General features: G+C 43.8%; 1 protein-coding gene across 1 annotated transcript; it reads left to right on the top strand.

The window, feature by feature from the left end:
- The first annotated feature begins 214 nt into the window (after positions 1–214).
- LOC112227801 (G-protein coupled receptor family C group 6 member A) lies at positions 215–6,497 on the top strand. The gene is given in 9 exon segments (XM_024392711.2): positions 215–650; positions 872–1,037; positions 1,178–1,312; positions 1,493–2,275; positions 2,897–3,109; positions 4,083–4,206; positions 4,438–4,742; positions 4,963–5,164; positions 5,167–6,497. Coding segments are annotated over 9 exon segments (2,787 nt in total). The 5' UTR covers positions 215–453; the 3' UTR covers positions 5,829–6,497.
- The last annotated feature ends 10,809 nt before the right edge of the window (positions 6,498–17,306 follow it).

The raw sequence follows: 17,306 nt of genomic DNA, 5'->3' as shown, positions 1-17,306 counted from the left end.
AACATTTCAGGAAAAGCAGTGAGTCAGTCAACACACTTAAGTCTTTCCCCATCAACAATAAATATTTATATTGTACTTCAGATAGAGATCAGCTGTGACTTACATTTGTGTGACTGGATGTCTGTCAGAGAGAGTGGGCTGGGCTGGGAGGGGGCAGGGTTATGCAGACATTAGATGAGATTAGGAGGAAGCAACAGGTGTGTTTTTGCTGAAGATACTATCAGGTCACTGTGTCAGTCTGCTAGATGAGCTTACAGAGTGAGGGACAGAGAGAGAGAGGGACAGGGAGAGGAAGAGAGAGCGAGAGAGAGAGATGGAGGCAGTGAGAAGGAGATGGAGGCAGTGAGAGAGAGACTGACAGACAGACACAGTCGGGGAGGGAGCGGGTGTGTGTGAGAGAAACTGCAACGAGAGACACCAAAATTGAGAACTGGACAGTACCACCAGAGAAAAATGGCACCCATGGGTGATGTTCTCCACCTGTTAGTCATCCTGTCCTTGTTGGAGAAGGGCAATGCCAAAGTGGGAGACTTCAAAGCAGCAGGAGCCACAGCACCAGGAGATATCATCATTGGAGGGCTGTTTCCCATCCATGAGGGAGTAGAGGAATCCCCCAACATCTCAGCACCCCATGAACCACAGTGTGCCAGGTACAGTAAGTGCCAAAATAAGATTGGGTGTTGTAAAGAGATTCCTGAGGATTCTCTCTCTCTCTCTCTCTCTCTTTCTCTGTGGGGTGTATGCGGGGTGTGTTCGTGAGAGAGTTTATTTATTCTGACAGGTTAACCACAGACAGTGTGATGATCCAACTATGCCTTATGTACCTTACACGAAAACGCGCGCGCATGCACACACACACACACACAAACAGGTTCAACATGGACGGGTTCACCCAGGCATTGGCTATGATCCACGCTGTAGAGTCGGCCAACAGATCCCCTGTCCTGACTACACTAGGGATCTCTCTGGGGTACCGTATCCACGACTCCTGCTCTGATGTCACCACCGCTCTGAGGGCCTCAGCTGACTTCACACAGGTAAAGGCTCTTTAGCCGAAACGTTGGTCAAATCAATCCACAGCAAGTATAGATAAGTGTGTGACCTCTTCTTCATTTGTATAGTTTATCTTCCATTGGCCAGCATCTCATTTAAATGACGTACATTCTTTACTTCAAAGGATCCCACCATGGACTGTGGGGGAGGGGCCAACACCTCTAACTCTTCCCCGCCAATTATGGCCGTCATAGGGGCCTCTTCCTCTGAGATTTCCATCTCCGTTGCCCGGCAACTCAACCTAAAGCTCATCCCTCAAGTAAGCAGCCAAAACCCACCCACAGAGTGACGGTTGATGGACAGTAACAACATAAATAATAATAAAGTACTGAGTTTTGTTGAATAAATGAAATAGACAGCAATGATGAATACAGATGGATGGCCAAATCAATCCAACACAATGTAGACGGAAATTAATTCTCTCTTCGAATCATCACAGATCAGTTACGCCTCCACCGCCATCATCCTGAGTGACAAGAACCGTTTCCCTGCTTTCCTGAGGACCGTACCTAGCGACGTGTACCAGACACAGGCCATGGTCCAGTTGCTTAGTGACAGCAAATGGACCTGGGTGGGCGTGGTCACAACGGATGGAGACTACGGCCGCTCTGCCTTGGACAGCTTCGTCTCCCAGGCAACCGCCTCAGGGATCTGTGTGGCCTTCAAGGAGATCCTCCCTAATTCACTAACCAGTCCTGACAGCGAATCAGCAATCAGCCAAGCCGCCACCACCCTCCAATTGAACCACAATGTCAAGGTGGTGGTGTCATTTGCCAAGCCTACTCAGATGATGTACCTATACCAGAAGCTGAGGAGTCTGGGGTCGGGGCTGGGGGAGAGGGTATGGGTGGCCAGTGACAGCTGGTCCTCGTCCAAGGAGGTCCTGGGAGAAATGGACCTCCCAGATATTGGCAATGTGGTGGGCTTCTCCTTCAAAAGAGGCAACCTGGCTCCTTTCCATCGCTACCTGATGAACCTGAGTGACATCAATGATGTCATAGGAAACAACTCCTTCCTAAAGGAGTTCTACTCACTGCCAAACAGGTCGGAAAACTCTGGGGTTTTGTCCTCCTCCACAGTCCCAGCAGAGATCCTGCTAAACAACAGCTATGCGAACGTAGTCTTCAATGTGGAGATGGCTGTCAGTGCCATCGCCCATGCAGTGGCTGATATCTGCAGCAAAAAGGACTGCAAGACACCAGGCACGGTCCAACCCTGGGAGGTAACTACTGCACATGTCTACAGCATATCAGACTTTACTTATATACTGTATCTCATCTAATATTCACTGAATATAACAAACATGAGGAACACCTTCCTAATATTGAGCCGGACCCCCACTTTTGCCCTCAGAACAGCCTCAAATTGTCGAGGCATGGACTCTACAAGGTGTCGAAAGTGGTCTACAGTGATACTGGCCCATGTTGACTCCAATGCTTCCCACAGTTTTGTCAAGTTGGTTGGATGTCCATTGGGTGGTGGACCACTCTTGATTCACATAGGAAACTGTTGAGCATGATATACCCAGCAACGTTGCAGTTCTTGACACATAATACCATATCCCATTCAAAGGCACTTAATAACACACGTACACAATCCATGACTCAATAGTCTCAAGTCTTAAAAATACTTCTTTAACCTGTCTCCTCCCTTTCATCTACACTGATTGAAGTGGATTTAACATGTGACATGAATAAGGGATCACAGCTTTTATCTGGATTCATCTGGTCAGTCGATATCATGGAAAGAGCAGGTGTTCATAATGTTTTGTATACACAGTGTATTTTGGATATGGCTTGGGTCTATGAACTTACATATGAAAATGCATTTGCATTCATTTCAGGTGCTTGGAGCCCTGAAGGACAGTTGCTTTGAGCTGGAGGGGAAAAGCTACACGTTTGACCAGAAAGGAGACATCAACCTGGGCTATGACGTAACCGTGTGGAGGTCTGTGAGAGGGGTCATCAACGTCCATGACGTTGCAGCTGAGTACCATCCAAACAACAACAGCTTCAGCTACACCAGCGGAAACACCAAAAATCTTACTGACCTGAGGGTAAGGGTAAGGGTTAGGGTTAGGGTTCGGGTTAAGGTTAGGTCTCAATCTCTTTTAGTCTGTTTGCTAGGCTGCGACACAAAGGTTCAAGTACACATCCATATTAACCTGTTATTCCCACTTCACATAGAGAGACAAACAGGCCGGAATGTCAAATCATCTACTTTTTCTTTCACAAAGTGACGAAAGAAAACTAAACATACCTGTTTGAGAGACTTCTCAGCTAAACTGTAAAACAAGTAAAGATGGAAATTAAATAACTCCTAATCAGTGAAACAATGGGCATTGTTTGAATGTGAAAACCACATACCTTGGCACATACTGGGAGCACCTGTCTGTTATCACACATTCCTGTTAGATCTCAGTGATGATCTAAAAAAACAAAACTCATAATTACCAGAGCATATAATCATTGGTTGAATAGTTTGAATACACCTGGCCTATTGAACACGGTTTTAAATCGAGAGAGAGTTTAAACTGTGCCCAGGAAACTGGCCTTACACGTATAGGCTTATTTGAATACTACTATTAATAGAATTCAGTCACAGTTTTCTTGGGTCAGTGTAACGGGATTCTTCCGTCGAAGGAGAGGAGGACCAAAATGCAGCGTGGTTGAAATTCATGTTTGTTTTTAATAAGAAAACTACACATGAATAAACTACAAAAACAACAACCGTGTAAACCCGAAACAGTCCCGTGTGGCACAAACACTGACACAGGAGACAATCACCCACAAAACCCAACACCAAACAGGCTACCTAAATATGGCTCCCAATCAGAGACAATGACTAACACCTGCCTCTGATTGAGAACCATATCAGGCCAAACACAGAAACAGACAAACTAGACACACAACATAGAATGCCCACTCAGATCACACCCTGACCAAACAAAACATAGAAACATACAAAGCAAACTATGGTCAGGGTGTGACAGTCAGCCATTTAAATTAGTACATTGTGTCCCGGTGCAGGATGTGGTGTCTGTTTGCTCGCCTAGCTGTGAACCTGGGAAGTTCAAGAAGATTGCTCAGGGTCAGCACACCTGCTGCTATGAATGCATCAACTGCACTGAGAACCACTACTCCAACAACACTGGTTAGTTCTCCTGTCCTGTCTCTCTAAACACACCCGTGTACTCTATCTCTCTGCAGTAAACAGGTGTTGCCCTATTGTTCACACAATCTTCCTCCATGTCTTCAATATGTTATCTAAGATTTCCCAACACTGTTCTTATCCAAAACATTTAGTACTAGGCAACAGCACACATATTTCTAAATGCTAGACAGTTGTTCAAGCACTATCCTACCTTACAACCCTTCTCTCCAGACATGGACCAGTGTCTCTCTTGTGAGACAAAGAGAGAGTGGTCCCTGGAAGGGAGCTCTGGGTGTACCCATAAGACCCTGGAGTTCTTCTCCTGGCAGGATGGCTTTGCGGTGGCGCTGCTGACGCTGGCGGCCCTGGGCATCATCCTGGTTCTCCTGGTGGGGGCTCTCTTCCTACACCACCACCAGACCCCCGTTGTGAGGGCTGCCGGGGGGCCTTTCTCCCAGATCATCCTGCTCTCTCTAGTGGGAAGTTTTGTTAGTGCTGTGTTCTTTGTAGGTCATCCCAGCAGCCTACAGTGTAAGGTATGTACGGTACACACAGTTTGGGAAACACTGCTATAATGTACTGTCTGAATGTATCAGTGTTATTTTGTGAATTCATGGTTTATTGTGTGTGTATTGTTCTGAACCTTTTGTTACTTTGTGGTAAGGAATTTAGTTTGTAAACGGAAAGAAAATCTAAATACAAAGAGATAATACATTTCTGTCTCAATGTCTCATATCTTCTCATCTCGTCATCAAGGTGCGTCAGGTGCTGTTTGGCCTCAGCTTCACCCTGTGTGTTTCCTGCATCTTGGTCAAGTCCCTGAAGATCCTGCTGGCCTTCCAGCTCAACCCTGACCGGAAGAATGTTCTCCGCCGCCTCTACCAACCGTATGCCATCATCTGTCTCTGCGTGGCCCTACAGGTCATCACCTGCACCCTGTGGCTGGTCCTGCAGAGCCCCGGGAGAAGGCCACGGTCTTCACCACCACTGTGTTGGCCGAGTGTGACGAAGGCTCCCAAGTGGCGTTTGGTGTGATGCTGTGCTACATCGCTGTCCTGGCGCTCGTATGTTTTGCCTGCGCGTTTAAAGGCCGCAAGCTGCCACAGAAGTACAACGAGGCCAGGTTCATCACCTTCAGCATGCTCCTCTACCTGATGTCCTGGCTGATATTTGTGCCCGTCTATGTGACCACCTCTGGGAAGTACCTGCCAGCAGTGGAGATGGTGGTCATCCTCATCTCCAACTATGGCATCCTCAGCTGTCATTTCTTCCCCAAGTGCTACGTCATCCTCTTCAAGAAGGAGCACAACACCAAGAGTGCCTTCATGAAGAACGTGTTTGAGTATTCCAGAAAGGGCATTACTGACTCTAGCTCTGTCTCTGAGATTTCAGTCTCTCAGACAGAAGGGTATCGAATCAGTCACCCTTACTCCATCAGTTCACCTTCCTTCTTCATGTCTCCTCCACCAATAGAACCCACAGCACCTCAGAACTGCTGGTCCGTTGACCAGAACATTCAGAGCATTGACCCTGCAACCCATTGCACCGTAGTAGATCATGGAGTGTTTGTCACAGGTCAGCTGACTCGACCACACCGTCTGAGGAGAAGCATGAGCCTATGAGTGGAGTGGACCAGTGTCTGGAACTTTTACATCTTACAGTACATCACACAGTGTGTCTCTGTGATCCTATCTTTGGTTTGACTGTTCCCATTTTGCTTAGTCTACTGGCATGTTTTTTGCCCAAGTGGGTTGTTTTTACATTCAAGTCAATTTGGGTAACACTTTATTTGACACTGTTATTGTCAAACTCTGTCATACAGTGTTATATTAATCTATCAATATTTGTATTGGTTAAGCGCCAATGGTGTACAGGGTTGATTTATTTCTGAACTGCATATGATTTCTATACTGTGTGAAATGTTCTAACTAAGCATCATGGAGGATGTTGGTTTTGCCTATAGATATACCATCATGCTGTGTGTTGGATCCCTGATTAGGCCGTTTCTATGTGTAATGTATACAGTAAACAGCATTTCTATCTATTGTGGGGGCTGATGCAGCAGGATACAAATGAGATATTACATTTCATATTGAAAACAAGTCTACGATGAACACAATAGTTGGAATTTGTGTCAGTTTCTTAATGCATGCCTGGTTTGTCAGTGGATGTTATTGAAGTTCTTACATATTTCTAAATACCTTGACATGTATTTCCACATTATTCCTGTATATTATTCATGTATATATTAACATTACTTTGTGTACAGTATATTAAACGTTTGAATGTGCTGTTGACTTTCAGTTGCTGTTTCCATGCTCTAAATACACGTCCATTCAATTACTTACCCATTTAAGCAGATGTAACTTCTCTCTCTGTGTATGTTGACATCTTGACACCATATCTGCTTCTTCTCACTGTCTGCTCTGTTTTCAGAGCCCACCTGATGAGCACACCTATGCTGTCTATTTAGGCTGCAGGTCTAATGCCACAGTGACACAATAAGAGAGAGAGAGAGCTGCTGGCATTTCCCCAGTGCCCAAACACATGTGCTTGTAGTAACTGTACTACACTGAGCTCTTCCCTCCATAGTCTGAAGCTCTGTCCTTCAAAGCTCAAATATCCCGGGATCTATGGTAGTAGAACATTCCATGAATGAACTCTGGGCTTCTGCTCTGCTGCTGAACAGTAGTCTCAGAAACCTGACCCTAGGCAACAGTACAGGCTAAGGTCTGGTTTCAATGACAAACTCTTTTGGCAACATCGATAAGGTGAAAAAAATTCAGACAGACAACTATCTCAACAAATCACGAGGAAGACATGCCTGAACGGCAAGATTTGAAACCAAAGTATGCAGGAAAATCCTTTGCAGTGATTTTAGTGAAAGTAGTTGATCCAAACTAGCCACTTGCAAAATGAACTTATTCAAAATAACCTCTGTTATCCCCATCTTGCTAGCTACTATTTTAGATTTTGAAACTAGACCCTAGTCACTGCTGAGAACAGCATGTCTGCTCTATATCTCTATGTCTTTGTGGTACAGGGGCTATTTTTAGACCAGAGAGCATGTTTCTGTGCAAACGGATAGGCCCAAATCCATGATAGTAACTGAAGAATCTAAAATCTTCCATTGACATCAGTGCATTATTAACAATAAGTTTGAATTAAGTGCGCACATCTGAAGATATTTTTCATCTCATCTCTGTTGTCTCCTTTTCATCAGTAACGCCAGTGAACTTCCACTCCTGTCCCTGCCATTGTCACCAGACTCGCCTTCAAAGTTGGCTGCAATGTTAAAAGCCCACTTTGACTTGACCAAGTTTTTGAGGTGTGAGTCATTGAGGAGATGTTGAAACTTCGGTCTGTCCTAAATTCCACCAAACAACAGGTGATGATGAAGACTGCACAATCATTGGAATGAGGAAACAAACTATTCACTATCTCAAAAAACAAAATCTGAAACCCACAGACATGCATGCATACCGAAGTGTGTGTGTGTGTGTGTGTGTGTGTGCTTGGAGCGTCTGTCTGTTTTATAGGAATTAAACAGACAAGTTCCGTGGAAACCATTATTGCTTTTGTGCAGAATAACCCTACAGAGGTCAAGTCAAAATCCCCTCAATTCCATCCACCAAGAGACCTTACATTATGTCTAAGATAGAAGTTAATATATTTTTTCTTCATTATTTTACAGTCAAGTCCACATTAACCTCTCATGGAAGAGCCAGACAACAGCTCCATGAGTAAGTCCAGCTTCACTCACAGCCCTCTGTGGTCCATTGGGTTAAAGGAAACAGAACCACAATGGTGGCATGATACACTTATCATGTTTTAGGGAAGACCCAGATGCAGATAGTGTTGAAGTAACACAAGTTTATTGCTAGAACAGGGGGCAGGAAAAACAACAGGTCAAGGGCGAGTCCAAAAGGTACAGAACAGCAGGCAGTCTCAGGGTCAGGGCAGGCAGAGTTCAATAATCCAGTGTGGTGTGGTGGGGCAAGGTACAGCACAGCAGGTAGGCTCAGGGTTAGGGCAAGCAGAATGGTCAAAACCGTGAAAACTAGAAAACACTAACTATAGAAAAGACAGGTGCAAGGGGAAACCACTGGTAGGCATGACGAACAAAACTGGCAACAGACAAACAGAGAACACAGGTATAAATACACATGGGATACTGCGGGGAGATAGGAGACACCTGGTGGGGGGTGGAGACAAGCACAAAGACAGGTGAAACAGATCACGGTGTGACAATGCTAATCACCTAAACTAGAGGATTCTGGACAGAATACCCCAGAAGTTATTATGGCCTCTGTATCAAAGCCGAAACGAAAACACAAAAAAAACATTCCCAAAATGGAAGAGAAATAAATCAACCTAAAACATTAAAATTATTTCATCCAATTGATCAAACATGATAAATATTAGAAAACACCTGTTTTTTGTGTCTGACAAAATGTAGCATTAAACCATTTCCAACTCACTTGAATATATATATATATATAATTTCCAACTCCTTGGGTCAATTAACATGGTCCTCAAAATGTACACATTATCTACAATTTTCATAAAATGTAACATGTCAAAAGTAAAGAGCCGTTCTGTGAGTTTGTGTGGCCTATCACTTTGAAGCTGAGCCATTGTTGCTCCTAGACCTTTCCACTTCACAATAACAGCACTTACAATTGAACAGGGAAGCTCTAGAGGGGCAGAAATTTGACAAACTGACTTGTTGGAAAGGTGGAATCCTATGATGGTGCCATGTTAAAAGTAATTCTACTGCCAATGTTATCTATGGAGATTGCATGGTTGTGTGCTCAATCGTATACACCTGTCAGCAACAGGTGTGACTGAAATAGCCAAATCCACTCATTTGAAGGAGTGTCCACCTACTTTTTTATACTTAGTGTATATATATATAATTTCCAACTCCTTGGATCAATTAATATGGTGCTCAAAATGTACAAGGCATCTGCAATTTAAAAAATCTTAACCAGGAGCCAGGTTTCAGGAGTGGGTTTGATGATGAGATTAAAGCTAAAAGAAAAGTAGAATGCTGAAATACTGTGCTTGGGATCACACACACTAATAAAAGCTCAGCAGTTCAGTGTAGCCAGGTTGGGTTTCCTCCACCAATCAAGAGTTCATATCATTTAAAATAAAACATTTAACAACAATTTTCTATAAGATGTCCTAAACAAAACATATTCTAGAAGAACTTCTAAATAAAATATGTTCTAGAAGCCATTCTAAACAAAACGTGTTCAGGAGCTGTTCTAAACAGAACATGTTCAAAAGCTGTTCTAAACAAAAAATATTCTAGAAGCCATTCTAAACAAAACATGTTCAGGAGCTGTTCTAAACAAAACATGTTCAGGAGCTGTTCTAAACAAAACATGTTCAAAAGCTATTCTAACAAAACGTGTTCAGGAGCTGTTCTAAACAGAACATGTTCAAAAGCTGTTCTAAACAAAAAATATTCTAGAAGCCATTCTAAACAAAACATGTTCAGGAGCTGTTCTAAACAAAACATGTTCAGGAGCTGTTCTAAACAAAACATGTTCAAAAGCTGTTCTAAACAGAACATGTTCTAGAAGCACTTCTAAACTCCTATGACTAATTGGGAATGGGACGCAAGCGTAGGATTGATCACCCTGTCGCTGGCCGCCTTTGGGGAGGGTGTATAGTGTGAAAGGCCGAAACACCCTAGGAACAAAAGGTACACTACTGACGATGCGGTCCCCAAATTTCACCACGGTCACTGTTCATTAACTCTTGGAAGTGCTTGCACAAAGGATAGTAACATCTCATCCTGTGTTCTTGTAATCTAAACAATACATGTTCTAGAAGCCATTCTAAACAAAACATGTTCTAGAAGCACGGAAGTTTACGTATACCTTAGCCAAATACATTTAAATTACGTTTTTTTCACAATTCCTGATATTTAATCCTAGCAAAAATCCCCTGTCATAGGCCAGTTAGGATCAGAACTTTATTTTAAGAATGTGAAATGTCAGAATAATAGTAGAGAGAATGATTTATTTCAGCTTTTATTTCTTTCATCACATTCCCAGTGGGTCAGAATTTTACATACACTCAATTAGTATTTGGTAGTATTGCCTTTAAATTGTTTAACTTCGATCAAACGTTTTGGGTAGCCTTCCACAAGCTTCCCACAAAAAGTTGGGTGAATTTTGGCCCATTCCTCCTGACAGAGCTGGTGTAATTGAGTCAGGTTTGTAGGCCTCCTTGCTCACACACGCTTTATCAGATCTGCCCACACATTTTCTATAGGATTGTGGTCAGGGCTTTGTGATGGCCACTCCAATACCTTGACTTTGTTGTCCTTAAGCCATTTTGCCAAACTTTGGAAGTATGCTTGGGGTCATTGTGCATTTGGAAGACACATTTGCGATCCTACTTCCTGACTGATGTCTTGATGTTGCTTCAATATAGCCACATAAGTTTCCTGCCTCATGATGCCATCTATTTTGTGAAGTGCACCAGTCCCTCCTGCAGCAAAGCACCCCCACAACATGATGCTGCCACACCCATGCTTCACGGTTGGGATAGTGTTCTTCGGCTTGCAAGCATCCCCCTTTTTCCTCCAAACATACCAATGGTCATTATGGCCAAACAGTTCTATTTTTATTTCATCAGACCAGAGAACATTTCTACAAAAACTACGATCTTTGTCCCCATGTGCAGTTGCAAGCCGTAGTCTGGCTTTTTCATTGTAGTTTTGGAGCAGTGGCTTCTTCCTTGCTGAGCGGCCTTTCAGGTTATGTCGATATGTCGATATAGGACTTGTTTTACTGTGGATATAGATACTTTTGTACCTGTTTCCTCCAGCATCTCCACAAGGTCCTTTGCTGTTGTTCTGGGATTGATTTTCACTTTTCTCACCAAAGTACGTTCATCTCTAGGAGACAGAACGCGTCTCCTTCCTGAGCGGTATGACGAATGCGTGGTCCCATGGTGTTTATACTTGCGTACTATTGTTTTTACAGATGAACGTGGTACCTTCAGGCATTTGGAAATTGCTCCCAAGGCTGAACCAGACTTGTTGAGGTCTACAATTATTTTAGTCAGTGTGGATGTCTGTCAGAGTGGGCTGGGCGCGAGGGGACAGGGTTATGCAGACATTAGATGGGATTAGGAGGAAGCAACAGGTGTGTTTTTATTGAAGATGCTGACAGGTCAGTGTCAGTCTACTAGAGGAGAAAACAGAGTGAGAGACTGAGAAAGAGTGAGAGAGAGATGGAGGCAGTGAGAGAGAGGATGTGTGAGAGAGAGAGACGGACATAGTCAGGGAGGGTTAGAGGGAGTGTGAGAGAAACTGCAACGAGAGCCACCAAAATTGAGAATTGGACAGTACCAAAAGAGAGGTGATGGAACCCATGGGTGATGTTCTCCACCTGTTAGTCATCCTGTCCTTGTTGGAGAAGGGCAATGCCAAAGTAGAAGACTTCAAAGTAGCAGGAGCCACAGCATCATTGGAGGGCTGATAAGATCTCTCTCTCTCTGTGTGTGCGTGTGAGATTCTGTCCACATGTATGACTAAGTGTTCGTGAGAGAGAGTTTATTTACTCTGACAGGTTAACCACAGACACTGTGATGATCCAACTATGCTTTATGTACACACACACACACACACACACACACTGGCTATGATCCACGCTGTAGTCGGCCAACAGATCCCCTGTCCTGACTGCACTAGGGATCTCTCTGGGGTACTGTATCCATGACTCCTGCTCTGATGTCACCACCGCTCTAAGGGCCTCAGCTGACTTCACACAGGTAAAGTCTCTTTAGCCGAAACGTTGGTCAGATCAATCCACAGCAAGAATAAACTATTTGTATAGTTTATCTTCCATTAGCTAGCACCTCACATAAAGATTGTACATTCTTTACTTCACACAGGAGCCAAACACAGGAGCCAACACCTCCACCTGTTCCCCACCCATCATGGCCGTCATTTGGGCCTCTTCCTCTGAGGTTTCCATCGCTGTTGCCTGGCAACTTAACCTGGAGCTCATTCCTCAGGCAAGCAGTCCAATCCCACCCACAAAGTGACAATTGATGTAACAAAAGGCTTGATAAAATAATAAATAAATAACTAAGTAAAATAACTAAATAGACAGCAATGATGATACAGATGAAGTACAAAATCACTTCAGCATTCTCTTCGAATCATCACAGATCAGTTACGCCTCCACAAGAATTGAACTGTGGGCCTCCCGGGTGGTACAGTGGTCTAAGGCACTGCATCGCAGTTCTAGCTGTGCCACCAGAGATCCTGGGTTCGATCCCAGGCTCTATTGCAACCGGCCTCAACTGGGAGGCCCATGGGGCGGCGCACAATTGGCCCAGCGTCGTCCGGGTTAGGGAGGGTTTGGCCGGTAGGGACATCCTTCTCTCATCGCGCACTAGCAACTCCTATGTTGGGCCAGGTGCAGTGCACTCTGACCAGGTCGCCAGGTGTACGGTGTTTCCTCTGACACATTGGTGCGGCTGGCTTCTGGGTTGGATGTGCATTGTGTCAAGAAGCAGTGTGGCTAGGCCTCTCCTAAGTCCGTACAGGAGTTGCAGCGATGATACAAGACTGAAACTACTACCGCCTCTACCAACCCTATGCCATCATCTGTCTCTGCCTGATCCTACAGGTCCTCACCTGCACCCTGTGGCTGGTCCTGCAGAGCCACTGTGCAGAGAAGGCCACCGTGCTGAGAAGGCCACCGTGCTGGCTGAGTGTGACAAGGGCCCCTATGTGGCGTTTGGCGTAATGTTGGGCTACATCGCTGTCTTGTATGTTTGCCTGCGCGTTTAAAGGCCGCAAGCTGCCACAGAAGTACAACGAGGCCAGGTTCATCACCTTCAGCATGCTGAGAAGGCCACCGTGCAGAGAAGGCCACCGTGCTGTCTGAGTGTGACAAGGGCCCCTACGTGGCGTTTGGCGTAATGTTGGGCTACATCGCTGTCTTGTATGTTTGCCTACACGTTTAAAGGCCGCAAGCTGCCACAGAAGTACAACGACCTTCAGCATGCTCCTCTACCTGATGTCCTGGCTGATATTTGTGCCCGTCTATGTGACCACCTCTGGGAAGTACCTGCCGATGGTGGTCATCCTCATCTCCAACTATGGCATCCTCAGCTGTCATTTCTTCCCCAAGTGCTACGTCATCCTCTTCAAGAAGGAGCACAACACCAAGAGTGCCTTCATGAAGAACGTGTTTGAGTATTCCAGAAAGGGCATTACTGTCTCTAGCTCTGTCTCTGAGATTTCAGTCTCTCAGACAGAAGGGTATCGCATCAGTCACCCTTACTCCATCAGTTCACCTTCCTTCTTCATGTCTCCTCCACCAATAGAACCCACAGCACATCAGAACTGCTGGTCCATTGACCAGAACATTCAGAGCATTGACACTGCAACCCATTGCACCGTCGTAGACCATGGAGTGTTTGTCACAGTGTTACGAATCCCTTTTGGCCCGACAGTCTAGGGGGGATGGTAATGAGACCCGTAACATAACTCATGCAAATTATAAGTGACAAAGTAAAAGTGTGAACGAAATAACCACGACAACTGAAATCTACCGTCAAACTCAGGGTTTATTGTAAAACACACGGTAATGGGGGGGGCCCAAGGAAAGAAACAATAAGTATTCAAAAACACCCCTAAGCTAGACTAGCCTACTTTAACAACAGCTAACTAACTAACCAAAAATAAAGTGGGTGGTCCACCCAGTTCTAACTAGTGTATTTAACAAAGTCTACCTACGGGTAGTGTATGCCCATGGGCGACTTGTCTTGGTTTCCCCTTTTCCCACCAGAAAACAAACAAACACCATAACCAAAAACAATACTCACAGGTGATGACAAAGTGCTATGGAGGTGCTCAAACAAAAGACAGGTCAATACACAAAGAGAGAGTGAAACAGAGAGACCTACAGACATGGCATTTACAGAGAGATTGAGCTCAAGAGCAAACTACTGACAGGTTTTTTAAACCAAGGGAAAGGAACTGTGATAGGGTAGGAAACAGGAGGAGGTGTGTCTTCTGATTGATGATTGGTGACTGATTGGGGAGTGATGATTTTCACCTGTGAGGGGAGAAGGAGAGAAAAGAAACACACACACAGGATACACACACAGGATACTTGTATCCGTAACACACAGGTCAGCTGACTCGACCACACCGTCTGAGGAGAAGCATGAGCCTATGAGTGGAGTGGACCAGTGTCTGGAACTTTTACATCTTAAAGTACATCACACAGTGTGTCTCTGTGATCCTATCTTTGGTTTGACGGTTCCCATTTTGCTTAGTCTACTGGTATGTTTTTTACCCAAGTGGGTTGTTTTTACATTCAAGTCAATTTGGGTAACACTTTATTTTGACACTGATATGGACATGACAGTGTCATAAACAAACAAACTCTGTCAAACTCTGTTAAGCGTCAATGGTGTACAGGGTTGATTTATTTCTGAACTGCATATGGTGCGGCAGGTATCCTAGTGGTTAGAGCATTGGACAAGTAACTGAAAGGTTGCTAGATTGAATCCCCGAGCTGACAAGGTAAAACTCTGTCCTTCTGCCCTGAACAAGGCAGTTAATCCACTGTTCCTAGGCCATCGTTGAAAATAAGAATTTGTTCTTATCTAACTTGCCTAGTTAAATAAAGGTAAAATATGAATTAATAATAAATACGATTTCTATACTGTGTGAAATGTTCTAACTAAGTATCATGGAGGATGTTGGCATTTGCTGTGGATATGTTGTGTGTTGGATCCCTGAATAGTCCGTTTCTATGTGTAATACAAACAGCATTTCTATCTATTATGGGAGCTGATCCAGCAGGACACAAATTAGATATATTGAAAACATGTATACAATGAATGCTATAGTCGGTATTTCTGTCACTGTGTCTTAATGCATGATTGGTTTGAATTGAATAGAATTGAATTTGTTTTGGGCAACAGACATATACAACAAAATGTACGATGTGGACCCAGAGGATATCACTTGAAAGTATTCATTCAAACACTTGTTTCCAAAGTGGTCCTCGGTGGTACAAACAATAACACATATAATGATTAAAAGACAAGACAAAATTACAAACAACCATAAATACCATCATTTATTTTAACATCCTAAAAAGTGGCACTACTCACTGTGCTTCTCCCTAACATTAAAATCCACAATCTATTAATCTATTAATTGCACATCATACCAATCCTTCAAATAAATACACCTGAGCAGCAGTAGGGGGCACAAGGGGCAGTGGAGGGGTTTCTCTTACTTACACAACCTTGTAGATATTAAAAACTTTGCCCTCTTTTTAAAGCTATTTTCTCCAATGAAGGCTATTCCATAAACAAATACCTATATGGAAAAACATGCTCCTCGCAGTACTGTTTACTTCTGGGATTTTACAAGGCATAACACTAGCTCTGGTATTGTGACTGTGTTGGTTATAGACCATATCAATGTGGTTTTTCATGTAACTTGGGGCACGATCATTTAAGATGTCAAACATATGACTAAATTTAAGTTGGTCCACTCTGGACTCCAACAAGCCCACCTCCCGGAACTCCTGTACCCCTATGTGGGTCCTAGGGGGAATGTTCAGCATATACCTGATAGCATTATTTTGTATGACCTGCATTCTCTTTTTCAGATGTTTTGATAGTCCACTATACCAAGCAGAGCAGGCATTATCAAAATGACACTGAATCAAGGTTGAGACAAGCAGTATCGTAACGTTAATGATAAATATCTAGTGTCAGTTGACATTCTTGAAGTTTTTAAATACTTCTAAATACCTTGAAATCTATTTCCACAAATCTATGTCTTGTGCCGAACCCACCTGATATGCACACCTATGCTGTCTCTTTAGGCTGCAGGCCTAATGCCACGGTGACACAGGAAGAAAGAGAGAGAGAGAGAGAGAGAGAGAGAGAGAGAGAGAGAGAGAGAGAGAGAGAGCTGCTGGCATTTTCCCAGTGCCCAAACACATGTGCATGTAGTAACTGTACTACACTGAGCTCTCAACCTCCATAGTCTGGAGCTCTGTCCTTCAAAGCTCAAATATCCCGGGCTCTACAGTAGTAGAACATTCCATGAATGAACTCTGGGCTGCTGCTCTGCTGCTGAACAGTAGTCTCAGAAACCTGACCCTAGGCAAACAGTACAGGCTGAGGTCTGGTTTCAATGACAAACTCTTGGCAACATCGATAAGGTGAAAAAAATCTGACAGACAACTATCTCAACAAATCACGAGGAAGACATGCCAGAACGGCAAGATTTGAAACCAAAGTTTGCAGTAAAAACCTTTGCATTCGTATTAGTGAAAGTAGTTGATCCAAACTAGCCACTTGCAAAATTAACTTATTCCAAATAACCTCTGTTCTCCCCATCTTGCTAGCTGCTATTTTAGATTTTATTCAGGCAGATAGGGTAGGGACGTAGGCAGTGACGCTGTTCTTCTGTGCCAAAAGAGTCCGTTATTGAAATTAGACCCTAGTCACTGCCGAGAACAGCATGACTGCTCTATATCTCTATGTCTTTGTGGTACACGGGCTGTTTGTAGACCAGAGAGCACATTTCTGTGCAAACGGATAGGCCCAAATCCATAATAGTAACTCAAGAATTCACAAAAATCTTCCATTGACATCAGTGCATTAATAACAATAAGTTTGAATTAAGTGCGCACATCTGAAGATACGTTTAATCTCATCTCTGTTGTCTCCTTCTCATCAGTAACTCCAGTGAACTTCCACCCCTGTCCCTGCCATTGTCACCAGACTTATCAATAATTTCAAGCTGATGTTGACTTTGGCCATGGTCAGAGCATCAACACTGTGTATCATGGGTAAATTGTGACTGACTGATATACTGATATACTGATATAATAATGAGTAGTTATTTATGATGCAAGGTGATTTGTAGATCAGTCTGTCTCGACTCGCCTTCAAAGTTAGCTGCAATGCTTTGACTTGACCAGGTTTTTGAGGTGTGAGTCATTGAGGAAATGTTGAAAATGAAGTCTTTCCAAAATTCAACCAAACAACAGGTGATAATGACTGCAACATCATTGGAACGA

This window comes from Oncorhynchus tshawytscha, linkage group LG03 (genome assembly GCF_018296145.1).
Source record: "Oncorhynchus tshawytscha isolate Ot180627B linkage group LG03, Otsh_v2.0, whole genome shotgun sequence".
Lineage (NCBI taxonomy): Eukaryota > Metazoa > Chordata > Actinopteri > Salmoniformes > Salmonidae > Oncorhynchus > Oncorhynchus tshawytscha.
Note: the sequence above shows the minus strand (reverse complement) of the source record. Positions and strands in the feature narration are given on the sequence as shown.